This window comes from Mirounga leonina, unplaced genomic scaffold (genome assembly GCF_011800145.1).
Source record: "Mirounga leonina isolate KUSES-001 unplaced genomic scaffold, KU_Mleo_1.0 Mir_114, whole genome shotgun sequence".
NCBI classification, from domain to species: Eukaryota; Metazoa; Chordata; class Mammalia; order Carnivora; family Phocidae; genus Mirounga; species Mirounga leonina.
In genome coordinates, this window is record NW_023270265.1 from 21,205,442 (window position 1) to 21,232,618 (window position 27,177).

Here is a 27,177-nt window from a genome sequence, read left to right on the forward strand (position 1 = left end):
GAGAGAGAGAGAGAGAAACAGCATGAGAGGGGAGAGGGTCAGAGGGAGAAGCAGGCTCCCCACCGAGCCGGGAGCCCGACGCAGGACTCGATCCTGGGACTCCAGGATCATGACCTGAGCCGAAGGCAGTCGCTTAACCGACTGAGCCACCCAGGCGCCCCCATGTGGTCATCTTGTGAGAAAAATGGGAGCTCCATCCTGAAACCCATCTCGTGCAAGAGCTAACATCATCTGACCACTCAGACCCCCTTATGCTGACCCTGATAGTTACACTCTGGTGAGCCCGGTAACTTCGGGACTTGATGAATGAAGTAAAATAATTGATTTAGAATCACTAAATCTTCACTGGACAGAACCATTCCATACACAAATACTAAGCAATGGGGTCTTTTTAAAACCTCAACTTTATTCTTTGTTTCTTCTGAACTTAAAATAACAATACATGCTTGATGATAAAAACTCTCACAATCCAGATGTTTATATAGCAAAAGTAAAAGATTCCAAATGTAAAAAAATTATATCTCCTTCCAGACCTTTCTTCATGCATTGTTAGCCATGTATCCTCCTTCCCCAAGTGGGATTACCCTCTACATCCTATTCTCCAATTTCTTTTTTTTTTCTTTCGGGCATCATTTCTTGCCGAATCATAGAGATCTACCTCATGTTTTAAAATCTCCTGCAAAGTATTCCATGTTAAGTATAAACCATCATTTATTTACACAATCCCTTATTAATGAACATGTAGGTTGTTTCCAATTCTTTTCTACTATAGATAATGCTAGATTAAATATCTTTCCCCAGTTGTGCAGTGGGTCTCAAAATAATTCCAGCTCTCTTCACTTAGTAAATTGGTAAATACTCTTAACTGGCCAGCTAATTAATGTGTGGAGGCATTTCATCGTTCTCTTCTTAACTTTGCAGATTTTGCTGATCTCCTATGTGCCCTAATGCATCCTTCACCGTTGACCCATCAGCCCGCACTGGAAGGCTACTTTATATCAGGACCCCGTTACATTTGTTTTGCAGAATAATGCCCAGGCTTTATCAGCATTGTTTTCCTAAGACATTCTCTGCTCCAGTCCCTGCTGCCTGCTTTCTTCTTACACAAGTGTAAACCCTGTCACTGAGGCCTCCCAAAGACTTTAGGGAAGCTGTCTGAACTCCACTTAATGGGACTCGGAAGGCTTCCTCTCCTTTCTGGGTCTTACTTCCTCTTGGTTCTGCCTCTTTTATGAGTCCAGGCAGACTTCTCATGCCTACTCCTCACCAAACCTAGGCGTGAAGCTCCATCCTATCTTTTTCAGAAACAGTCCACTGTGAGTCAGTATTTCACTGAATTTTGGCAGTGAAACAGGAAAACGAGTAACACTGAGTGCAGTAAATCCAGCCACCATTTCTGCCTCTGGCACCCCTCACGCCACTCTGCCTCCCCCTCCCGCTGGTCCCCAGAGTGAGAGCCTCCCTGTTACAAGAAGTCCTCAAAAGGCATAAAGCCTCATTTTACAGCCCAAGGTCAGCCTGCCTTCATCAGCTCCAGCCCCCAACTCTGTTGACTTAAAAGTCCTCCATCTTCTCATGGAAAAATGATGTCTCTTTACCCCAAGAGCCTTGTCGCTCCAAGTCTGTGTCTTAACAGCCGCTTCTGTGGTTGGCCTTCACCTTGGGTATGTGAGGTCTAGAGCTCTATCCTTTGGCCAGGAAGTGGAACTACCAGATTTGCTCATTGTTTAAAAGAACAGCCTTGGAAAAAAGAATAATAATAAAAGAACTGCCTTGGGCAGCAATGCAAACATGGTCCCTCTTCCTGGGCAACCCTGGTGGCAGTAGTAATTCACGACTTGACTGTTTCTTCATTTCACGTCCGCTGTCCTATGACCCAGCCTCCTCCAACCTTGTGCCCTGCAACCAGTTGCAGTTTGTTTCATCCACTTAGAAGTTCACATGAGAACTTTAAGACACATGGTGCCAGAAAATAAATTGAGACACATAACTTGGGAGTGACTCAGGACTAGACCAAGACACCAGGAAGTCTCTTCATTCAACCACTAGGCAGAAAGGTGAATTATAGACACATTCTCTTGAAAAGTCTTCTTTAGCAACATTTTATTAATCCTAATACCACTACAGTCGTAGTGGTTCTTTCATATGGCCAGTTTTCTAAATGTTATTTCTTAGGCAAGCCCTTCTCCTTCTTTTCCCCTCCCCCTCCTCCTTGCTGCCCTTTATTGAGAATAGACCAGAAGCCAGGTACCATCCCGAGTTATCTCATTTACTTTTTGTCTTGTGACATGAGGTATTATTACCCATCCCCCCACCTAAAAAAAAAATGAAAAAATTGAGTCCTGAAGAAGATTCAGAATTAAAGTCACACAGCCAGGAACTAGTGGAGTCAGGACTCAAACAAAGCTCAGAATGGCCCAAAGCTGTGCCCTTCTTTACATAATGGACCGTCATTGAGACGGGAACATTCTGATTCAGTTCCCGTTCTTAGTTCCAAGGTTCATTGAAGTTTTCCAAACTAGTCGCAATTTCTAAAACTCAGGAAAACAACATAATTAACTGAAAAATAGGTTTTAAAAGTCTTGAATGTTTGCACTTGAGAAATCTCATATTAATTAGAGCAGGTAGAAGAAGAGTTTTGAGAGTCTTTTAAATGGAATTTGAGAGAATTTTCAAGGACTTTGGAGGCCAACAACATAAGTTCTTTTTGTTTTGGTTTAGTTTTTAAATTTTTTGTGGAAAAAATTTCATAAGTATATAATAGATAGGTGTGTAATCACACAATGCTGATTAAAAATAGAAAATTATCAGTACCTACATCCCTTGCTACTACTTGTTACGTCCACATTTCTGCAGTATGGACACATTTCCCTTTTCTTGATATCATCAGGACTACTCCTTACTCATTAGCTTTGATTAGAATTATTCCAGTGATTCATGAAAGAAAAAAGAGAAAGAGAAAGAGAAAGAGAAAACAGTTCCTGTGACAATAAGAACTGGAAGAGAAGGAAAGGAGATGATTAAAGAGGATGGATGGATGGATGGGTATTTGTGAGAAAGCTGTTTTCTGAGGTCAAATGAATGGAACTTAAAAGAAAAGAAAAATAGAAAAAGGGAGTATATGCTTTGAAAAGAAGAAAGGATGTGCTGGCAGGGGGATAGGCTATAAGGTCCCCCAACTCTAGAGCTATTGGCACTATCAGTTGGGGGTTTGGCCACTGTCTGGAGCAAGTGAGAAGGAGAGAGGGAGGAGCAGGGGCAGGCTGAGTGTGAGGGGAAATGGGCACTGTCACCCATTTAGTTAGTCATTATTTGGGACACATGCCCTAGACTGAATGTCTAAGAGTATGAATCTCATATTCCATTCTACATAGAAAGATCAATGCCCAATATCATTTTTTGCTGGTTTGTTAGTTTCTTTTTTGCCATGGTACATAAGTGCCATAAATACTGAGTGAGCATTGAAGCAAAGAGACCAAGAATTGAAAGTGTGATAGCGGGAATCTGAGTAGTATCTTAGAAGAAGAAATAAAAAAGGTACTGCAAGTAATTTAGTGTAGTCAGGAAAGAATAAAAGGGATTTATAATTAAGTTTTATCATAAAATGCATCTATTTAGTTTATGATTACAGTTTACATCGCTCTTTTTTTTTTTCCAGGAGCCTCGCAAACAACAATCTCCAGACACTCCCAAAAGATATTTTCAAAGGCCTGGATTCTTTAACAAATGTGTAAGAGGACCTAAGAAATCACTGATTAATTAATTTGCAATAGTTAACAAAGAAACTTGGTATTGATGTTTAGAATTTGTAATTGGCTTTAAAATTAAATAAGAATTTTACAATTTAAATTTTAAATTGGCTTAAATTTTAAATTTACTTGAACTAATGTTTGAGTCTTCTATAGTGAAGACTCGGTATATATATTCTATGTTCTGAATATATAATGCCCAGGCATTCCTTGGGGCAAAGTGTGTATCCTATGGGAGGGAGTGTTGATAAGGGACTTTGAGGGGGTGGGAAGAGGAGGCCCAGAGTGAAATTTCAAGATGCCTTTTTTCTCACGAGGTCCAGGAAATGGGGCTACAAAGGAAAAACTTAAAGGAGTCTGGGAAACTGACAGAGTACAGATGAAAGGTTACACCCATGGGTTGGTCAGTCAACAGAGAAATGGAGCAGGAAGTGGGGGAAGGGAGGCAAGTTTGCCTTTTCTCTCCTTAGACTGAACAACAACTCTAGGCTTAATCCCCAGGAATTTGGCTTAAGCCCCAGGAAGGGAATGAACTTAATTATTTTTGACCCTTTGTCAAACAAAAGAGCTTTCAAACTTTGACTTTTAAGCCTCAGAGTGAAAGATCTTTGTAAGGAATTTGTATATTTTGCTGTAAGCAAAGCAAGTAATATATGCCTAACTCTCTCAAAAGCAATTTAGCTTCATTAAGTGCCTTCCAGACATTAGAAAGGTATTTAAATGGTCATAAGGTAGATACAGGAACAAATGAAAGGATATATGAAAACAAAATGTTTCTTATCAATTCAGGTACTTTGCTATAGAATATATATTCAAAACAACTTTTCTCCAATAACAAAAGATCTGAGTCAAGTATTTTCTCCTAAACCTAGTATTTAACTTCAAATCAGTAAGCTAATGAAAAACTTTCTTTGTTCCTTGTGGTATTTCCCCAGCCCCTCCTCAATGCCTATTACCCCAAGTCCTGAATGATGGTTTATTTCCAAGAGAGTGCAGGAAGCAGGACACTTCCAAGAGAGTCTCGGACAGACCACAGTTAGCTGTTCTGGTTTACAATCACCCAGAAAAGTTGACACTCATTATTTGGGGTCAGAATATTCTTGGGAGATGAAGTCAGCCCTGGGATGTCTTGGAAGTTAGATGATATACCATGGCCGACTTGGGGATACAGCTTATTCGGGCATCATCTTCTGGCTCATCCTTGTGTCAGCATGAGCAAAAACCAAAACAACAACAACAAAACCCACTTGAAATTGGCTCAGTCTCTAAGGAAATTCCATAATGGGTTTGGCCTCTTGGGCCTACCCTAATACACCCAAATCAAGAATTATCTAAGAACAAGGATCCTTGACAGCTTGTCTTTTAGAGGATTTCTTGGTTTTCTTGAATGTATCCCCCAAAAAGCATTTTTAAAGCTTCAACATTTAAAAATTATCCGTGTGCTGTGTGAGACTAGGCAATACCTATCTTGGGAATTCTGTGTGACCAAGAAGGGTTTTAGGAAGGAGCTGGAATTTCTGAACAGAAGCAATGCAAATAAACAGAAAACCTGGTGAGTTGGGATCATGTGTGGAAATTTAAATGATCCATGCTGTATAGTTTATTACAGACATGAGCTGCTGGATGTCTGAGTTAACTCTGCTGTGTCAGTCATTTCCTATTAAAATTGAATTTGTAGACCACGGAATAGGATCAGGATGAATTACATCTCTGAGGAAGAACAAAAGCAAATAGCTGATTTAATTAAATATGACATAATAAGCACTATATTCTATCCTCTAGACCTGCACTCCAATACAGTAGCCACACATGTGGTCACCAAGCAGTGTTCTAAGTGTAACTAAGGAACAAAGTTTTAAATTTTTACTTAATTTTTAGAAAATTAAGTAGCAAACTAAGTTAAATTGAAAAACTGATTCTCAGTTCGGTTATTGCAAAACTTAATTATGTTTGGAACAACTTGGATGTGCGAGACTATTTTTTTCCAACTATAAATTTTATGAAATCTAAATACAGATCGCATACTTCTGATGAAAATTTAGCATCCAAATTGAGTTATGCTCTAAGTGTAAAATACACACTAGACTCCAAAGATGTAATATTTTTTAAAAATGTAAAATACCTCATTAATAATGTTTGTTGGCTACACAGCTAAATGATAATATTTGTGTGAGATATTAAATAAAATATATTATTTTAAAATAAATAAATTATTTTAAATCAAGTATATTATTAAAATTAATGTCACCTATTTCTTGTTACTTTTTTTAGAAATACAGAAAATTTAGAAAAAAAATTAGAGATTTTATTTATTTGAGAGAGAGAGAGAGAGAGAGAATGAGTGGGAGCTGAGGGAGAGGGAGAAGCAGGCTCCCTGCTGAGCAGGCATCCCCACACTGGCTTGATCCTAGGACCCTGGGATCATGACCTGAGTTGAAGGCAGACGCTTAATGGACTGAGCCACCCAGGTGCCCCTAGAAAATTTTAAATTACATATGTAGTTCACACTATATTTCTATGGACAGCACAGCTCTAGACAGAGCTGCCTTTGATCCAAGAGGGAATAACTTATGAGATTCTATTCAAGGGTGCACTGCGGGAACTCTCTGAACTCAAAGTGAATGGTCAGTCAGGTTCAAGGTAGATTATGGGGCATGATGTAAAGCCGGGTAAAGGCATTCTGCGTATGTTAATTGCTGAGGTAGAGATCATACATGCGTAGGTAGGACCCTCATATAGCAAAATCAACTGAAGTTTGTCTTTCAGGGACCTGAGAGGGAATTCATTTAATTGTGACTGTAAACTGAAGTGGCTAGTGGAATGGCTGGGCCACACCAATGCAACTGTTGAAGACATCTACTGCGAAGGCCCCCCAGAATACAAGAAGCGCAAAATCAATAGTCTCTCACCCAAGGATTTTGATTGCATCATTACAGGTAATGTATTCCAAGTCATTCCACCTCATAAAGCTAACTTAAGGGCTACATGTTGTGTGTGTGCAGGAATTGATATTTTTTATATCTTTAAAAACCAAATGACCAATTTTAATTTTTAAAATATGATAAAGCATTAAAACTTTGTGGGTTTAAAAGCAAAGTAAAATGATCATTTTACTGTTTCTCTTAAATAAATGTATCTCTTAAGGACATTTGAGATCTAGCCAAGGAACGAGGCATTAATACATGGTTATTCATCATCATTTCCTGTTTTTGCAGAATTTGCAAAGTCTCAAGACCTGCCTTATCAATCACTGTCCATAGATACTTTTTCTTATATGAATGATGAGTATGTAGTCATTGCTCAGCCTTTTACTGGAAAGTGCATTTTCCTTGAATGGGACCATGTAGAAAAGACCTTCCGAAATTATGACAACATTACAGGTATGAAAAGCCTGATTGTATTTTGAATAGAAAGTTAAGCAGGTTCGACCAAGGGCAACAGAAAAAGACAACTGGTATAGGGGGATCGTTGGGCATGCTAGAGTCCTTTAATCCCCAGCTGTACCATTTACTAAATGACTGGGGATTGTTCCCTAAACCTTAATTTCCTGACTTGTAAGTGGGAATAATAATACCTAACTCACGGGGTTGTTGTAAGATAATGTATTCATAAGATAATATGATCACATATTCAAGAAACTTAGCATAGAACCAAGCATAGTAAATGCCAAATAAAAGGTAGATTATTTTTCTTCGAAAGAAAAATACTGGACTAGGAATCATGAGTTTTAATCTAGGTTCTGCCACAAACTAGATGGGTGAGCCACTCATCCTCACTGGGCCTTCCCTTTTTCTTAACTATAAAATAAAGATGTTATTTTAGATCAATGAGTCTCAACCTCTGTTGTACAAACGTGACCCCCTCAAAATGTTAATGTACTCCTGTGACAAAAAGGGATTTTGGTCCAATAAATCTGTGAACCATATCTCCCTCTTGGAGATTCATAATAATTATGCATTAGAGGCCCTGAGAAGTCTAGCAGTGAGGAAGCCTCTTTCCAGTGTTTTGTGCATTTAATTTGACCTTGGAAACCACTTTTCTTCCATGAAAACTTTTACTTAGGTGACCTATTAAATTTTGTTCTCATTTCAACAACTTTATAGTTTTTAAGTAAGTTAGAATATGGGGCTCCCTCTAAAATGTTTCCATCAGCTTTAGCTTCTAATACCTTTAAATCTGCTCCTGAGAACATTCAAACCTCCCTGTAAAAGAGTTCCCTTCTTGGGTGGGAAGGGTCATAATTAGATTGTGTTGGTGGCCGCCAGCCCCATTGTTTACAGGATTGAGACAAGTCTGGGGCTTGCTCGAGACTGAGGTGCCCAGATGAAGGGATCTTCTCCAAACTGAGGTCCTCCCAGAAACCTCCTTCTTTCTCAAGGAAGAAGGTCATGCTTCCCTTTTTCCCAAAGCCCCCTCAATTTTCCAATGAACTGCAGCAGCTTTGTGCAGTTTAAACCAGGTTCTTCTTACCTGTGTATGTCCATCAGTTATTCTAGATGAATCTTAAGATGAATACTTGAAAGAGAAATGAATCACATATATGCATACTTTCAGAAGACATCATCTCATCTAAGATGACAAATATATGCCCAGTATACTGTCACTATGACTTCCTTTACGCCAGAAAGACATCACTAATCAATGTCAATGCTCTTGCTTACAGAGTGCAGACCCGACTACAGAATCCTCAACACAGTTTTTCAGGCAGTTTCCCAATCAGTCAGTTGATCAGTATTGATACATAGTTGAAATCTAGTGGCCATTCCTGATCTAGGTCAAATCCTCATTGTACAGAAGGGAAAACTGAATTTCAGAGAAGTTAAGTGATTTTTCCCAAAGTCACACAATCAGTTGAGTCCTGAAAAGGGTCACAAATAGAATAATCTCACCTATTAGTAGAAAGAGTTGATGCAGAACTTACTGCCTTGGAGCTTCTAAAGTTAGAAAAGGCTTGGGGCCCAGATTTGCCCTGCTCTCTTTGGATTTCCTAGAGCCAAGCTGCCTCTAGTCCATATTTACTGATAAATGATATTTACATTTATTGATACCAAAAAGATACTGAGCAAGGATACTGATCCATATTGTTCTCTAAGATTTCTCAAAATAACTTTTAGGAGTATCACCTATGGCTGTACCCCTCTTTCATTTTTCTCAAGGATTTCTCTTCCTTGTCTTCTCTCTTGCCACCAGTGACCTAAAGCTTCAGAAAAATGACAAGTGACATCTCTCTCCTTTCCTAGAGGAAAATCACCTATTTTTAGAGCAAGAAGCCATTCACACTAGGAACAAACCAATTTCTGGTAGAACCATGGGCTACCATGGGCTACCCAGATGACTGCTCAAGACTTTGTAGCGTGGTTCTAGAAACTTGTGGGATCCCACCCAAGTCAGAAGCCCTGGAATAGCTCACCTCCCCACAGGTTGGGTTAAAAGCATAGAGACGCTGGTAGACCTGAGTTTGAATCCCAACTCTGCCTTCTCCTAACAGCACTGAATCTCTCTGAGTTCAGTCTGCTCATCTGCAAAAGGGAAGATAATAATATTTATCTCATAAGATTTTTGGGAATTTTTAATGAGATGATTTGACAAAGCACATAGTTGGTGATCAATAAATGGAAGTTTTCACTAGAATTACTATAATTAACTCATGAGGTGTCAGGGAAAGCAATGCTTTCTTTCTGCAAGAAGTGAGAGGAGAAAACTCAAGCTGTAGCTGTGTGTCCTGAATGTCTAGTGCAGGTTGGATGTGACTTGACAACTCAGTTGTTGGTAACAAGGCCTTGTGAGGCACAAAGGCACAGAACTTCAGGATCCTGCTGCCATTGGGCCTTGGAGATTGGCCTTGCCTATTCAACCAAGGAAATCTCTTATTCCAGGCTGATTTTGGTGGAAGTTGTATGGCCTCAGGCTGCATGTTTACATGCTGCAAAAGAGGATGGCCATCCAACTAATCTCTCATTTGTCTTTTCCCAGGCACGTCCACTGTAGTGTGCAAGCCTATAGTCATTGAAACTCAGCTCTATGTTATTGTGGCCCAGCTGTTTGGCGGCTCTCACATCTATAAGCGAGACAGTTTTGCAAATAAATTTATAAAAATCCAGGATATTGAAATTCTCAAAATCCGAAAACCCAATGACATTGAAACATTCAAGATTGAAAACAACTGGTACTTTGTTGTTGCTGACAGTTCAAAAGCTGGTTTTACTACCATTTATAAATGGAATGGAAATGGATTCTACTCCCATCAATCCTTACACGCGTGGTACAGGGACACTGATGTGGAATATCTAGAAATAGCCAGAACACCTCAGACACTCAGAACGCCTCATTTAATCCTGTCTAGTAGTTCCCAGCGTCCTGTAATTTATCAGTGGAACAAAGCAACACAATTATTCACTAACCAAACTGACATCCCTAACATGGAGGATGTATATGCCGTTAAGCACTTCTCAGTGAAAGGTGACGTGTACATTTGCTTGACAAGATTCATTGGTGATTCCAAAGTAATGAAATGGGGAGGTTCCTCATTTCAGGATATTCAGAGGATGCCATCACGAGGATCCATGGTGTTCCAGCCTCTTCAGATAAATAACTACCAATATGCAATTCTTGGAAGTGATTATTCCTTTACGCAAGTGTATAACTGGGATGCAGAGAAAGCCAAATTTGTGAAATTTCAGGAATTAAATGTTCAGGCACCAAGATCATTCACGCATGTGTCCATTAATAAGCGTAATTTTCTTTTTGCTTCCAGTTTTAAGGGAAATACACAGATATACAAACATGTCATAGTTGACTTAAGCGCATGAGACACCAAATTCTTTGGCTGCCATCAGAAACTTTCTACAGTACATGATCCGGATGAACTCAATGCATGATGACTCTTCTTATCACACTTGCAAATGAATGCCTTTCAAACATTGAGACTGCTAGAACCAAGCACTACCAGTATCTCCATCCTTAACTGTCCAGTCCAGTGATGTAGGAAGTGACCTTTTATAAGACAAAATTGAATTGTGTGACTGTTCTTTGCAGTGAAGATGTGTAAATAAGTGTTTAATGGTATCTGTTACTCCAAAAAGAATTATTAATATGTACTTTTCCATTTATTTATTCATGTGTTCAGAAACAACTGCCAAATAAAATGTTTACATTTTCTTTCATATCCCAAAGGTAATTATTTACAGTTGTTTTATTCTTGGTGACGGTACATTGAGGAAATAGTTTTATACAATAGGGTTATGTTTAGATGAAGAGCTTATGGTGTGAATAAGGAGTGAAGATGAAACACTGATATTCATTACCCAAGATTTAGGAACAAGTTTATCAACTGATTTGGAACATTCAAGGGTGTTTCCAAAGGTCATGCTTTTAAGAACATTTTGTGGTAAAATGGTGACAAACTTAAAGCAGGGTAGAGAAATTTGCTTATTTCAAGAAGACTGATTTGAAATAAATAGTAAGACCCATCCTTTTCCTGACAGCTCTAGCTAAAAAAATTCTTCAAAAAACTTATAAAAGAAGAAAAAGTCAAGATTTTCAATTTTAAAAAGGCTATTTAGGGACTTTCTAAGTGTCTGACCCTAGAATCATCTGAGAGCTAATTGAAATTGTAACCTTATAGTACTTGCCTCAGATTCACCCAATATGTAGGCCTCTTGACCTGATCACTTCTAGACATCAGTTTGGATGTTACTGACATGCTGCAGAGTGCCCAGGAGGCTCATATTTGATTTTCCAAATTCCTACTCCTGGATCACATGGTTTGTTAGCACCTAGCACAGTGCCTATGGTAGGCTAGGCCCTCAAAAACTGCTTTAGAAGACGCATGTGTGTCCTCCTGTTATAATAATAAACTTCCTAAGTCCCTTTGATCTAATCAGTCCTATTTATTGAGTACCTATTAAGAACGGGGTATTGTTCCTGTGGTGTTGGGGAGGAGAATTGAGGAGGAATAGGGCATGGCCCTTGCCCTCTGGAGCCTTAGACTAATTGGAGGGTTAAGACACAGAAACCTACAGGGGCGCCTGGGTGGCTCAGTCTTAAACGGCTGCCTTCGGCTCAGGTCATGATCCCAGGGTCCTGGGATCGAGCCCCACATCAGGCTCCCTGCTCCGCGGGAAGCCTGCTTCTCCCTCTTCCACTCCCCCTGCTTGTGTTCCCTCTCTCGCTGTGTCTCTCTCTGTCAAATAAATAAAATCTTTAAAAAAAAAAAAAAGACACAGAAACCTACAGAGTAAGCCGTAAGTGCCAATCATCATCTGAACATTCTGATTATAAAGATCCCAGGAGTATCGAAGATGAGTTCCTGGAGGAAGTGGTCCCTGTTTTAACTTAAAGGGGAGATATGGTTTCAAAAGGGGATCACGGCATAGAAGATATTCCTGGCATGAACTGGTTCTGTGTGAATCAGAGCTTCCTCCAGCTTATTGCTCCCCACGCTCCTTTGCCAAATGAATGGGTAGGAGGAAGAGGGCAGACATCAACCCCTCTGCTGGCACATATCTGGCAAACTTGAGACACCAAAGGTACACACAGTAGTTACACAGCCTCCAAGAAGCAATACCTCAGGAAGTTATGCGTAGGAACCGGATTCCTTTACCACGTGGGATGATATTAACTGACATTAAAGTTATAGGGGACAAGAAGTCTTACCCGTTCCTGATCTGGCACGCAGGGAGAACTGGCCTTTGAGTTTCTTATTTTCTTCAGTTCCCTTTTTCTATAAACAGGATATATGTTGATATATATGTTGAAGAACACCTGCTTCGTACAGACTGGGTTTAAATCCAGCCTTGCCATGTACTGGCTTTATCCACAGGCAAGTTATTTAAGTTCTCTGAGCCTCAGTTTCTTTATCTACAAAGGGACAATAATGCCTACTCCAAGGACAGTGGAAGGATTAAATGAGATAATGTGCACTTGGTGGATTGAATTTTCCAAATACGGCCACAATATTTCCCATCCTACATGTTCTATGAGAACCTTGCCCCCACCCCATCAAGAGGTAGTGCCTAATTCTGTTATCCTTAAATCTGGGCAGGCTTACAATCAATAGAATGTAGTGGAAATGATGCAGTTTGACTTTTGAGACTAGATCATAAGAACAATGAAGCTTCTACCTTGTGAACTGGGACAATCGCTTTTGGAACCCTGAACGGCTACCCACAAGGTCCCACGAGGCTGAGGCCACCATTGTGAGGAAGCCCAGGCTTCGGTCGACAGCCCCAGCTGAGGTCTCATCTAACAACCACATCAAGCACCAGTGCTGTGAGTGAAGATGCCTCCGGGTAATTCCAGCCCCGAGTTGTCAAATCTTCCCCACTGGGGCCCTGGACGTTACGGAGCAGAGACAAGACATCCCCACGGTACCTGGTCCAAATTCCTGACCCACAGAATCTATGAGCATCATAAAATGGTCACTTCAAGCATCTAAGTTTTGGGGTGATTTGTTACACTGCAGCAGTGATCAGAACAGCATACAAGGTACTTAACACCGACCTGACACAAATTAGCACTCACCGAGTGTGCCAACTCCACACCCAGAATATTGCATGCTTCAGGGTCATGTTCTACATTTATTACCTTAATGTAACTCACGGCCGTTTCATTTGTAAAGGATATCTCTTGTTTTCAATACGTTGCCAGTGTTCGAACTCTGTGCCAGGCCTTCTGCTGAATTCGGGGATGCAGAAATGAAAGGCTTAGATTCTTCTCTGTTTGTTTTCACAGAAGCATTGACTATTTAAATTAGCAAACCGACTCTCTAATTCACCTGAACCCGGAAAGCCAGAGATGTGAAGTGAGCAGAGGGAGACAGCACCAAGCCAGGCCTCTGGACATTCAATCCAGATCCATCTTCATCACATGGAACTACCTTTCAACACTTCACCTTCCAATCCGAACCTGGGACTGTAGATGGGGAAGAGGTGAGAAGTGAGAAGGCTGACAGAAATTCAAGAAGAACTGAGGAGGAGGACACATGGTAGGATCCACTTCCACAGGAATTGGCCGGTCCTTCCTGAGACTTGCCCTCTCTCCCTGTACCCTTCTTCTGCCCTATACTATATAACTCTGCCTCCTCTCCAGCCTCAGATGACTGGACCTGGAGTGAACTCCTGATCCAGGGTTCAACCCAGAAGCTGGGCTGGGAAAGAACTGATCCAGTTCTTTCTCCTGGATATTTGGAATTAGGACAGAGAGGCTCGGTCACTTAGTCACAGGCACCAGATTTGTAAAGTGACTATCTTAAATCAGTTTCCCTCAAAGCAGAGGGATTGACTGAGGGAGTGACTTCCTGTTACACCTGTAAGGGATTGAGACTAGGGCAGGGGAAGGTGCTACACAGAGATATTCTTTCAGGAGAAGTTAGCTTCAGACTGTCTCCACGGGGAACTCCAGAGTATGAATTGTACCACACAGTGTGTCCTGCCTTGAGGCAAGGAGGATGGATGTTCATACCCCCCATCTAATAGTCATTGAACCAAGAGGATGGGGCATAACCTTTCAGACATCTCTAATGATGAAGGTTCCCGTTGGCTAAGGACAATCCCCCAGAGAAGTATGCAAATGTAGGCTGTTATAAACTAACACCCATGGCAGCTGCAGGATGGGTACTTCAACCCAGTAAAGAGCCTCTGGGTGGGAAACAATGGCATATGCTACAGGGACAGTGACAGAGCAGAGGAAGCTGGTCTGAAAGGTGAGAAGAGAATGAGGTTGAAGGTCAGAGAGAAGCAGAGGTGAGAAGCTACATAGTCTGAGGGGGAGGGGGAGGAAGAGCAGAGAGAGAAAAGGGGAGAAAAGGAAGGGGGAGGGAGGTCTGGTGGCCCCTGTAAGGTCGCCTGAGAAAACCAGACTCTGTGAGGCTAATGTACACATATTTATTTAGTAGTACCCTTGAGATGCCACCTAGAAGGGAGGAGAAGAAAGGAGAATTTGGCAGAGAGCAGCTGAGCCGTGATTCAGTTCCAATAAAAAAAAGCCCTGTAGGGAGCTGAGATGCTCCTTCTCAGGTGTCCCAAGCTGAAGCGAGGGGACCCACCAGACCTTTCCACCTCCATGGTGATTAGTCACTGGATGTGGGCTGGAAGAAAGTATGGCCCGAGGTGAGGCTGTGTTTTAGCACAGCAATCCCCAGAGACTAGCAGACGGTAGCAGAAGCTGTTTCTGGGAGTCCTCCCAGCAGCTGGTAAAGTAAGTTTTTAATTCCTGAAAGAGGGAGGATCTGGGCAGTGCAACACAGCATCCACCACAGGGGGAAAGAGAGAGAAAAGAGTGAGAGAGATTCCTAGTGACTGTCCATTTCCCATTCATCCCTCATTGCATCCAACAGCACTCCCTGCCCCTGAATTCCTTGATGTACTTCTGGAGCCTTCTAATAACAACCCTGCCCCACCATCACCACACATACACATTTGGCTTTGTTCCGCATTAGTTTGAGTGGCTTTCTGTACTTGCCACACAATTATCTTCACCTAAGCAGAATGTTTAGGCGTAGTTACCTCAATGTGGGTACGATGCTGAGTACTAGATATTTTCATCACCTTTTCCTCTGCTATTCAAACTGTGTGATTTTTTACTGATCTATCTTCAAGTTCACGGGCTGTCTTCTCTGTCATCTCTCACCTCGAATTTCTTTAAAAAGTAATATTACTCCAACTAGATCAGAGCTGCTCAACTTTTAAAAAATTTTCTAATGTTAAAAAAAACTTCAACTATGGAAATTAAAAAAAATCTCCAATGTATTTTTGGCCAATGTCTTTCCATTGTCTTGTGGACCAATATTTCTGGAAATTAGAATAAAAATGAATAATTACCAGAAAAATGATCACATGCTTCATTATTGTGACAATGCCAAATTGCTGTAAAAGTTTCTCAACGTTCCTCTCAACTCCTGTACTCATTCCATCCCAAACTGATTCCAAACTCCTCCTGGCCTGGCACTGGTCCTAGGACCACATCTGTAGGTATACTGCTAGTCGATGAGGGCTCAACTTACTCAACGCAGTTCTTACATGTTGATCTTCGTGTGGGATGTAGATGCATTTTAACATGATTGCTATCAAGGGCACTGGGCATCCAGGACCACCACAGGCCTAGGAAGACCTACAAGTGGCCCTATAAAGTCTTAAGGTGGAGTTCAAAATCTGACCAGCTTCTCCTTCCACTCCAGCATCCTCCATTTCACCCACACTCCCTTCATGTTCACAATTTGCCAATCCCTGTTCATCTGAGCACGTTCGTACTTGCTTCTGTGCCTAGGCAACCCCAACCACCAACAATGCCCTTTCCCTACTCTCCTACCTTTGGACATCTTAGTCCTCATCCAACCAGCTACCTGTGGTTTCTCCTTTCTCCAGCTTTCTCAGCCCGTGGCTTTTACCATAAACAAGGCTCATAATTCATTCTGCCTTGTATTATGGTTGATTGTTGACCTATCCATCTCTCCTACCAAGTTACATATCCCTGCTGGTCAGGACTTTGTCTTAGGGGTCTGTGATTCTTCTATCCCATCCCACCCTCTGTCCCCTGGAATAGTTCTACTTTGTAGAAAATCCATAAAGCTGGTGGAAATGAAATAGCTTTAAGTCCACCAGCTTCAGCCTTCCTGTTTGCATATCTGAGAAGCAGCCTCCTCCCCTACAGCAAATTTCCAGCCTCATAAAGAATCCTGGCCATGGGTTACACCTAAAGGATAGACCTACCAAGACCATCTGTTTCCCAGGTATAACTGGGGTGGTCTGGAAGATAAAAGAGACACAATTTATTTCCTGAGTAAATCCTTATTCAAATACATGCGGCAAATCTACCTAAAACTTAATCCACAAAAACGAAGGATGGGAACTAATTTAATTAATCCACTGAGACCCAAAGAACAAGAAGCTTGATACTAACACTTTCAGAAAGTCTATGCCCTTTGAAATTTCTCCCCCCAAGAGGGATCTACATTCATGGTCAGCACTACTCAGAGATGCCCCAAGGGGAGCATCTTCCCTAGCTGAAGCTTTTAACAATAATTCTCAGCAAAACTGTGTCCCAGAAATCAGTCTTCCCAACAGTGCCAGATCCCAGGACAACTGTCCTTTGTCCTTTATTCCCTTAATCCTGTCTACCCACACATATTTAATAATTCTAAAGAAACTTTAAGAATTTTAATATTTTAATTTAATATTACAATTTATATTTTAACATTTTAATTTCATTATAATAATAGGTGGCACTTATTAAGCACTTACTATGAGCCAGGCACTATACTAAGTGCTTTATCTGTATTGTCATTCCATCCTCTATGATTCTGTAATAAGAGCATTGTTTTATAAATGAAAAAGCTTAGTCTTAGAAAAGCTAAGTAACTTGCCCAATCATATAGCCAGTTAAGAAGCAAAGACAAGATTCATTTTGGATAGTATCCATCAGTGGCATGCTATGAAGTGCTTAAAGATGAAATATATACTAAAAATTCAGGACTCTGAATTCTTCTGTGGCTGGGTGGCACAGTCGGTTGGGTGTCCAACCCTTGGTTTTGGCTCAGGTCATGGTCCTAGGGTTGTTAGACCGAGCTCTACATCAGGCTCTGCGCTCAGCACCAAGTCTGCTTGAGATTTTCTCTCCCTCTCCCTCTGCCCCTCCTGCTTGTGTTCTCTCTCTCTCTCAAATAAATAAATAAATCTTAAAAAAAAAAATTCATGACTCCTGTAAACTGCCAGATAGACACCCCAATCAAGAACCTGGAGTGTTTTAAGTATCCTAGGACTATTGATTGGTATTTACACCAATGGACAACAACAAGCTCAATTGTATCAAGAACATTTCTTGAACATCTATTATAAGCAAAGTGCTATGGAAGATGGTATAAAGAAAACAAAACGAGCAAGAAGTTGTCCATACTCTTAAAGGATTTACATACCTCTGGGGTTTATTTCTAAAAGGCAGCATGCAGAAACAACAAAAGGGGCAAAAGTAAGTTCTATAGGGATCTAAAGGAGAAGTGAAACATGACCAGTGTTTTTCTTGCTTTTTGCCTGTAGATCTATCCTGTTGGTGGCCACAATATTTCTCTCTTTAGAGCAGTGGACATAATGATTAACAACATGTGTTGTTAGATTCAGGCAGACCTGGGTTTGCATTTCACTGTGGCTACTCACTAACTCCATAAATTTAGACAAGTTAATTAATCATTAATCATTTCTCCACCCAGGTTCTGATCCCTGAGGAGACATAGTGGTTAGGATGCTTTTGGTTATAAGTTGCTGAAATCCAACTAAACTAGTTTAAATACAAAAATACGTATAGCTTCAGAAATACCTGGACCAGATACTCAGATGATATTTTCATAAATCTGTTTTTCTCTGACTCTATTGTTGACTTCTTCCTAAGTCAGTCTCTCCTTTCATGGTGGAGAGACCCATCAGCAGCTCCAACAAAACATCTTGCCAGTTTAGCTGTGCCTAATAGAAAGATGGTACTCCTTTTCCAGTAGTTCTAGCAAAATTTTGGGGCTGATGCTCATTGGCCCAGTGCCCATCCCTGAAGCAATTGTTCTAAGTATAGAAGGCTCTGATTGGCCAAACATGGGTCATATGCCCACCCCTGGAACCCACAGGTGAGAACCATGTGCAATGAAAGTGAGGTAAGGGTATTTCCCTAAAGTGAAATTGTAGTGCTATTATAAAGAAAGAAAGGATGCTGAACAGGCAAAACAACAGAAGTCATCAGCCAAAGGTGTGGTCTCTGTGGAGAATCTCCATTTAGAGAGCTGGAGTTACCAGGGAAGAAGCCACACCCTTAGATGTGTCTAGAATCCCTTCACTAAAAGGTTTCAAAGAGCCGTTCTGGCTCTTATTTTGCAAAACTTGACAAAATATAATCTCCCATCTTTGTCTATTATTCATGATGATTCACTGCTACAATTTCTATATACATTTTTAAATGGTGTTCTCTCAAACATTCGGTTTTAAAATATTTAAATTGATATCTTCTGTTTCAAAATGATATTTTCCCAAGTGAAGTCAAGCTGCCAATTCTGATTCCATGGCCACCCATCCCTGGGAAATGAGAACAAGCATTCCTAGATCATGTTTTGTTCTCCTGGATGTGCTTTGACTTCAGATCAATCTTCACCAGGCAAGGGTAGCTCTCTTCTTGCTCTAATCACCTTGAGCTGGCTTGAAGATTAAAATCTCAGTGGCTCTTTATTGGCCCAAGACTTTTCCTGACTTAGCTTTCCCACAGGTATCTAGGCATTAGCTGGAAATTGTCATAGATCAACCTCAGCAGAGAAGAGAAGAACATAAAACACTGACTTCTGTTAATAATCGTTCCTGGACCTGGTTTCCCCCCCAGAACCTCCTAGAAAGCAAACTAACTATACAGGTTCCTGGGATCCCAACTCAGAGCCACTGAAACTGAATCTTCAAAGAATAGGACCCAGGAATTTTTATTTTTAAACATTCCTTAGATGACTGTGATGTTGCTAGCCCATCACCAGTTCACTAGCTGGGCCTCTGCTCTAAATAACCACGTTGAACTGACCAGTGGCATGTCAGGAGCACCAAGCCTGTGGTTACAAAAGTTGGCCAAAAGCTTTGGAACACACTAGCTTTAAGGATTACCTAAAGCAAGACATGGAGCTTCTTCCGGCCTTAGTTTTCTCTATAAGATATTGGAACTGGATCAGGTCAACCTATAGATCCTTAGAGCTCTGAAAAATCTGTAACTGTGTTATAATGGAGAATAAAGTCGCTTGGAAGTTTAGAGATCTTGGCCCAATACAACGGCCTTTATAGTTTTGTGACCTTGAGAAGTCACTTTCACTCCCCGGCTCACAATTTCCTTTTTTTTTTAGTTAGTTGGAATAAATGAGTTATAATTTTATGATACCTATAAGATAACAATTAAGCCTTAGATAATTCTGCAAAATAATGTCAAAATGTACAGTATGAACGAGCCGAGGTTGATCATAATTTCTTGTTGACTTGGTTTGCTGGGTTGAGAATCTGCAAGCAGCATTTGGTATGTTGGTGTTTAATGGATATGACATTTCACTACACCAAATGGGAATGGAATATTTTTAGCACAGAATTCTCTAAGTTTTAGTAAAGAGGGCTTGTTCTGTGAATGGAGTGTGAACAAGCAGAGATACTATTTTAAAAGACCAAATATAATGCCCCTCCCCATCACAAAATAGTCATATGTGTACATATTTTCACCACAAAGCTTGAAGAACTTACCCCTTTTTATATCTTCTAAAAGGCAGTATTACATCTACTTTAATAATTTTACTGGCTCACACACACTCCTCCTTTCTTTGCATGGCCTGCCTATTTATGATTAATAGGCTAAAATATTGTTGATGATTGAAAACAATAATAATAGCTACCATTGGGTTGCCTGGGTGGCTCACTTGGTTAAGCGTCTGCCTTCGGCTCAGGTCATGATCCCGGAATGTTGGGATCAAACCCCACATCAACCTCCCTGCTTAGCTCCCTGCTAAGCTTCTCCCTCTCCTGTTCCCCCTGCTTGTGCTCTCTCTCTCTCTCTGACAAATAAATGAATAAAATCTTTAAAAAAATAATAATAATAGCTACCACTTATTGAGCACTTACTATGTGTAGAACATGTGCTGAATATTTTATATGTATTTAGTCATTCAACCCCTTCAACAATGCTATTATTATCCATTTTTTCAAAAGAAAAAATGGAAGTTCAGAGATGTAGAGAAGTCTACCTAGGGCATGCAGCTAACAGCAGAACCAGGATTCAAACCAGGTCTCTCTGCATTCGGAGCCCTAGTGATTGACTTACACTGATATACTTACACTGATTGTTATCCGTCAGGATAACCTGGGTTATTTGGTAATACTTCAGTAGCACTCAAATATTACTGGCTTAAAATAATAAAGACTTATTTCTTGTTCATGTTACTGAGAGCACTGTTCCAAGTCATCATAATCTGCATGCATTGATGGAATAGCCACTATCTGGGACATTACTAAGTAACAGTATCAGAGGGGAAAGAGCCATGGCAAAGTATGCATGACAGCTACTACTGCTTTTATTGGATTTCTTTATCTGACTTTTTAAAAATGATTTTCTTTTATTTTTTTTATAACCACGCCCAACTGGCTTGTTTTATTGGAGAAGGGCATGTGGAGTTAACAATGTGAAGACAGTTGGAACCTGAGGTCGGGAAGAACACCCTCCCCTCCCCATACGTGGCCACTGCCTCAAATAAAAAAATAACCAGCTGTGGGGACGCCTGGGTGGCTCAGTCGTTAAGTGTCTGCTTTCAGCTCAGGTCATGATTTCAGGGTCCTGGGATCGAGCCCCGCATTGGGCTCCCTGCTTGGTGCAAAGCCTGCTTCTCCCTCTCCCTCTCCCACTCCCCCTGCTTGTGTTCCTGCTCTCGCTATCTCTCTCTCTCTGTCAAATAAATAAATACAATCTTTAAAAAAAAAAAAAAAACAACTATGGGAGAGCCGATGCAATTGAGGGTGGGGAAGGTAACACGGAACCCCAGGGCAGCAGAAGAGACCATGCGTGTGCTGGGAGGGCTCCAAGGCAGTGGCAATACAAGTAACGTGAGTAGGACTCTCTGTATCTTCCACATAGGTCTATGTAAATATATAGAGAGAAGTTGTTTGCTTTCCCTTGCTCTCTGCTCTGCTCCAGCTACTTGCTGCAGCCCCAGCTCCTCTTTCCACATGAGGGCGAAGGGAAGAAGATGATGAGCAAGTCATCACCAAACTGTGATCAGACCCACACATCCATCAGCTTCTGGATCTTCTGTGCTATTACAGGATTCTTTAAGTGTTCAGTGAGTGCCTGGGGTCCTTCTGCATTGGTGGCTCACTCATTATCTGCTCATTATCTGCTGCACCTCCATGCTGTCATGTTGCGCCTCCATGCTATCATGTCGGTTCTACTGAGCCATCATACAGCGTTGGTAACCGTCTGCCACCTCCTTACCATTGGAATCCAGATCTAACACCTTCCAGTAAACATCCATGGCTTTTGTGTAGTCCTTCATCTCCTCTAGTGCAGCTGCTTGCCGTTTGTAACCCTTGATGAGGGTTGGCTCCAGCTGGATACATTCCTCACAGTCCTTGAGCACCAGCTCAAGGTTTGGTGTAGCAGGCAGATTGATTGCTGTACAATTTGGCATCTCTTGGGTTCCATTTGATGGCTTCGGTATAATGCTTCATGGCCTGGGGAGAGTCTCCTTTCTGAAAACATTCATTGCCTTTGTTCTCCTCCAAGGCCAGGTCAGGGTTTATACAGGCCAGCCACTCTTGGTCCTTGAGAATTTTCTCCACTTGTTGGCATTTCTTGAGCACATCTGGTGTTCAGGGCTCTGCCAAAGACTTGTTATAGAAATGGATGGCATCCTTGCACTTTTCTTTTTTGAAGTAGGAGTTGCCATCTAAGGCTATACCACCCTGAACATGCCCATTCTCGTCTAAAGTAGGAGTTGCCAATTCGAGAATAAACTTTGGCAATCTGTCAATAGTCTTGGTTTTCTCACCCCACCTCAACAGCCTTCTCAGAAAGCTCCCGGCATTTACTGTAGTCACCCTTCTCGAAGTACACAGCTGCTTGATTGGTCATGTAGGGCATGTTGGTGGGATCTAGGTCCTTGGCTCTGTCATAGCGCTTCAAGGCTGTGTCAAAGTCTTTTGTCTTGGAGGCCTCACTCCCCAACTCTTTTTCTTTCAGTGCCTGCTTCTTCTTCTGGGGAAGATCTTTTACTGGCTCTGGCTTGGTGTCCTTTTGGGGAAGAGGTGGTAGTGGAGCTTTTGCAACTCCCTCCTCCTCATCCGTACTGCCCAGACCAACTCCCAGCAAAACACTGAGAGTAGTCATGATCCGGGGATCTTACAGTTCGTACCTAGGTCACACGGCTTGTTTCATAGTTGCTCTATCAGTTGCTGGTAGATAGGATCAGTGAGCAGCACCCTTGTCCTGGGATCACTCTCTAACTTGTGGTACAGATGCGGCATGTTGAAAGGATTCATGAATTTCCTCTCTGCACCACCGGGCCTCCATATTCTATAAGCCCTCTTTGAGCTGAGGATTATTTGCTTCATGTTTTAAACCTTCTTTGTAGGTTCCCTTGGCTTCTTCGGATCAGTGTAAGAACTCAAGAGCTACTGCTTTCTGTGAATAGCCCTTGCCCCAGTCAGGCTTTAAGTCAATAATTTTGCAACCATCCTCATAAGCCTTCTGGTAGTCACCTTTCTTGGTGTAGGCTGCTGAGCAATTTCTGTAGAGCATGTGGTTCTGGGGATCTAGCTTAATTGCTTCAGAGTAGCACTGTAATGCATCAACGATGTTGCCCGCACTCAGGGCCTTATTGCCCTTCTCTTTTAGCTCATTTACCTGCTCCATAGCCCTCCCCAGAACCCAGTTGAATCAATTCCATCCACTCCACATTCTCAACCCTTAAAAATTATTTTCATTTAATATTTGGGTAACTTTTTTCAAGGGAAGTTTCCCCCAAAATAGAGAAATTAAAAGGACCTAAGCCCTTGGAGATACCACTGTTACTTTGATGAAGATTTTACTGTCTTGTCTTCCTAATCTGAGGCCAATATGTCAGGTAGTTATCAATGACATGAGCCAGATGGCTCATATTTATAATATTTACACTGGTGTAGGGCCAAAGTGCAGACTACTTATATATACACACATCTGCTAAAAGGCTCCTCCATGACAAAGAAGAACAGTTACATGGTAGGTGAATTCTCCCAGAAGTACAGCCCAAGCGTGGCACTGCCAGCCTGCACTGGTGTGCTAGGAAGGGCCAGAGGGGCCAGCCCAAGATTCTGAGGAGATCTACAATGTACAATGAAATGTGGCATGTATTACTAGTCCCTGATAACCCAGCACATTGGGCTATCTCAAGCTAGTCTCCCTTATCTTCAGGATACCCAATTTTACCTCCATCAGCTTCTTTCCAAACCTCTCCCCTTCACTTTTTGTTGAAAGGGTCAACTTGATGCTGAGATTTGAGATTTCTGCAATGCTCAGCTACTGCTTCAAGGATGCTGTAGTAGATGAATCATAACAATAACAATTATTATCATGCTATAGAAAGAGGTTTTCTCTTTAGAGGCTCCCAAATAGAAACTATCATAATATGTGGGAGCAAGGTCAAGAGATACCACCATCTGATAACAAACTGAATGAGTCAGGGCATAGTTGATGAGCTCAGACATTTCCTGGACATATTTCAGGGCCCTTCCCAGAAATAACCCATTATCCATTGTGATGGGTGCCAGAATCATTCTCCCGGGCATGTTAGATAAACTCTACGTGGAAGCTGCTGGCTCCATGCCAGCCTCCTTAATAATAAGAGGGTTTGGTACCTCCTTAATAATAAGAGGGATTGTGGAGGAAGAAGAGTTGGAGGGTAAGAAATGCAGACTCTTGGGGGCGAGGGACAAGACCCAATGGTTAACAGGCAGAATATGCCCACTGTGGCCAGCAGAGGGCAGCAGAACCAGACCACTCCTGCAGGTGGCCCCTGTGGCCCCTGTGACCCCGTGGCAGCTGCCGTGGACATGGGTGCTCCAGGAGACCAGGACCACAAAGGGTAGTCCCTAGAAAAGGCACAGCTAAAGTGGGAAAGGAGGTTTGGGGAAAGAGATTTCCTTCCCAGTGATGATATTCTTCCCTGAAATCAATCCACGGTCCAGCCTCCTGGAAGATGAGATTAATCTTCCAAAGCCTGGTCATCCCAAGAGGAAGAGTAAGAACAGCGATCTGGATCACGCAAAGCTGAAGACTAGAACATAAACTCCTAATGACTCAATCAAGATAGAAACAATTCATTAAACTCAGCCTGGAACAGTCACCCATGCTTCCTTGTATGCCCCAACAGATTTACCATCACATTGCCTATGCCCCCAGTGTCCACCGCCTCTACAACAAAGAGGGATAATATAAACACTTTGCTCTCATCTTCCCAATAGATCTCATGCCCTCCATCTTCTTTTCCAGAAGGTCAGTGTTCTCACTCAGAGGGTGGTGAGTACGGGCAATAAGCACAGTGAGGGCCTGATTCATTGCCTCCCGTTCTTCTTTGGTTAAGTCAGAGATGACTGAGTATAGTTGAATTTTACTGCCCTTGAAAAATAACAAGACTCCTTACATCTCACATGTAGAGGTAGGGTCAAGGGCAGCATACTACTATGAATTATTCCTAATAGATGACTGTCCCAAAGGGTCGGGGCAGATGCTCAGATGCTTAAAGGAAATTATGGCTAGCTTTGTTATCAAAAATGTAAGTCTAACCAGGCAAAAGCGTTGCTGGCAATGAATTTCCAGTCCTTCCCCTGGCCATGTAAGCTAAAGAAGGTCCTTCCTTTTTCTCTTCAGTTCCTTCCTTTCCCACGGTCCTCCCAGCAGGCTCCTGTTTTAGGGGCTCTCATGAGGCAGAATTGGGAGGAGAATAACACAAAGAAACTCACAGATCGGGCTGAAGGAGCATGTCCAAATCTGTGTTTTAGAAGAGAGAAGCCCAGAAGCAGCTGTGGAAGGGGAGTGGGTGGGCGAGGACATGGGGATTCTAAGAAGTGTTTCTGTGAGTTGCAGCCTTTCATGACATTAAAAAAAAAAATATATTGCTCAGCTGTGTTCATTTGGTGCAGATCTTCTTTGAGAATGGACCCTATGAATCATAGTTTCAATAGAATTATAGAAGACACTAACATAATTCTGCCTCTTCCTTTGAACAATCATTTGCATAATTTGAGTAGGTTATCCTGTAGCTCATGAGGAGCATGGAAAATTACCTAACTCACAGAATCTCAGCATACCAAAAACCAAGCAAATCAAAAGCCAGAAATACTTATCAAAACTCTGCTGTTTCTGTCTTCGCTTCCATGTTGTTGCACCTAAAGCTTTTTAGAATCATCTTTGCTGCTTGAAAACTGTTGGAGATATTTCCACTCCATCTCTCTTGGAAAGTTTCTTTTTCTAGGGACCGTTAGCTTTACCATCTCATTACACAGCTCGAGGCTATCCTCCAAAACCTCTCACTATGACCCAGACTGACCAGGCTGATGCCTTCTACACTGATGCCTCCCCAACATGACAGAGCCAGTGATCTTGGTTCAGTGCCTTTTTCTGTCCTGGAGGGACCCTTTTAACTTCCGGAATTGAAGGCATGTAAAGAAGAAAACAGTTGCTGGGTGTTATTATAGCCCCAAGGCCAAAAGGCGCTTAATTAATTAAATGTTACATATGGATTTAGGGTGACACCGGGAGTAACAGGCCTGGGGACAAGAGTGGCTTTTCCTCCTTAAAAAAGGAAAACGAACAGAAGAGGTAACATTACCTAGAGAAAATCTCCTGGTTACAGATAGAATTTTGATATGTGAGCAACTGGGATTTCCTTCTCTCCCAGATTTTTTTCTTCATTGGAGGAAGATGAGGGCAGAGATAACTGAGAAGAGCTGGAATTCACTGGGGAAATTACCTCAGAAACCAGCTATAGATGAGGGTACCACAGAAACAGGTCCCCCTGTAACCATGGTGACAAGCAGAGGAAGAAAGGAGTGGAGAGAGGAGGGAGCAAACAGCCAGTGCAGTTACAGGACAGGAGGAATGCAGGGAGGGGAGGGGACACCCAGGTCAACGGAGTGAGTGACAGGAGCTTTTAAGCTAACTTCAGGTTTTTAAAGGAAGAAAGAATTTGTGACTGCAATTAACCAGGAAGGCAGGATGCAGTTACATTATGGATTCCTTTTACATTTAGAGAGTGTTTTAAATGTTTCTAGAGTTTAGCTATTTTAACAAAGCGATATTATGAGTGAGCAGAGGAAAGTTGTGGTTGAGTTGGGGGTGGGGATGGGGAGGGTGGAGGAGAAAGGAAGGCACACTCAGAGCTACCCAGAAGCCCAGAGACTGCAGGCATCTAGAGTCAACACAGCACCCGACTGCCTCTTGGGGGCAGCTGTCTTCCCAGAGATGGATGCCCTTACAGGCTTACGGGGGGGGGGGGGACCAAAGCCAGAAGTACAGGAGGCCACATTTAGCAAATATAAATACAGGATACCAGTTAATTTTGCATGTCAGATAAATAGCAAATAATATTTTAGTAGGTTTGTGTTCCACGGCAACCCTTATAAGGTGGCACCCACTAATTAAATATCTTCTTGTTCTCTCATCCCCTATATATTTAAAAAAAGAAAGGAGAGAGGCAAGGAAGGAGAAAAGGAAGGAAGGGAGGGAGGGAAGGAGGGAAAAATGGAGGGAGGGAGGGCAGATCTCAACCCTCTGAACACCAGATGGTTAGTTTCTAATTACTGACCCACACTCCATTCCTGCTTGCTCCTCTCTCTCCTCATCATCATAGAACTTTCCTTAACTATTCAACTTTCTTTAACTAACTCAATGTCTTCAAACAATCGGTCAGAACAAA

At 41.8% G+C, this 27,177-nt stretch overlaps 1 protein-coding gene and 1 pseudogene across 2 annotated transcripts in view; one reads left to right on the forward strand and one right to left on the reverse strand.

The window, feature by feature from the left end:
• Window positions 1–11,138, forward strand: part of LGI1 (leucine rich glioma inactivated 1) — a 37,855-nt gene extending 26,717 nt beyond the window's left edge. The window contains exons 5-8 of one of the 2 annotated variants that reach the window (XM_035025334.1): window positions 3,659–3,730; window positions 6,516–6,685; window positions 6,965–7,129; window positions 9,723–11,138. In XM_035025334.1, the coding sequence (XP_034881225.1) occupies window positions 3,659–3,730; window positions 6,516–6,685; window positions 6,965–7,129; window positions 9,723–10,558 (1,243 nt within the window). In that variant the 3' untranslated portion in view covers window positions 10,559–11,138. The remainder of the gene's footprint in view (window positions 1–3,658; window positions 3,731–6,515; window positions 6,686–6,964; window positions 7,130–9,722) is intronic. The other variant, XM_035025338.1, reaches the window with a different exon arrangement.
• Window positions 11,139–21,249: 10,111 nt separating this feature from the next.
• Window positions 21,250–23,138, reverse strand: LOC118023904 (annotated as a pseudogene).
• Window positions 23,139–27,177: the final 4,039 nt, after the last annotated feature.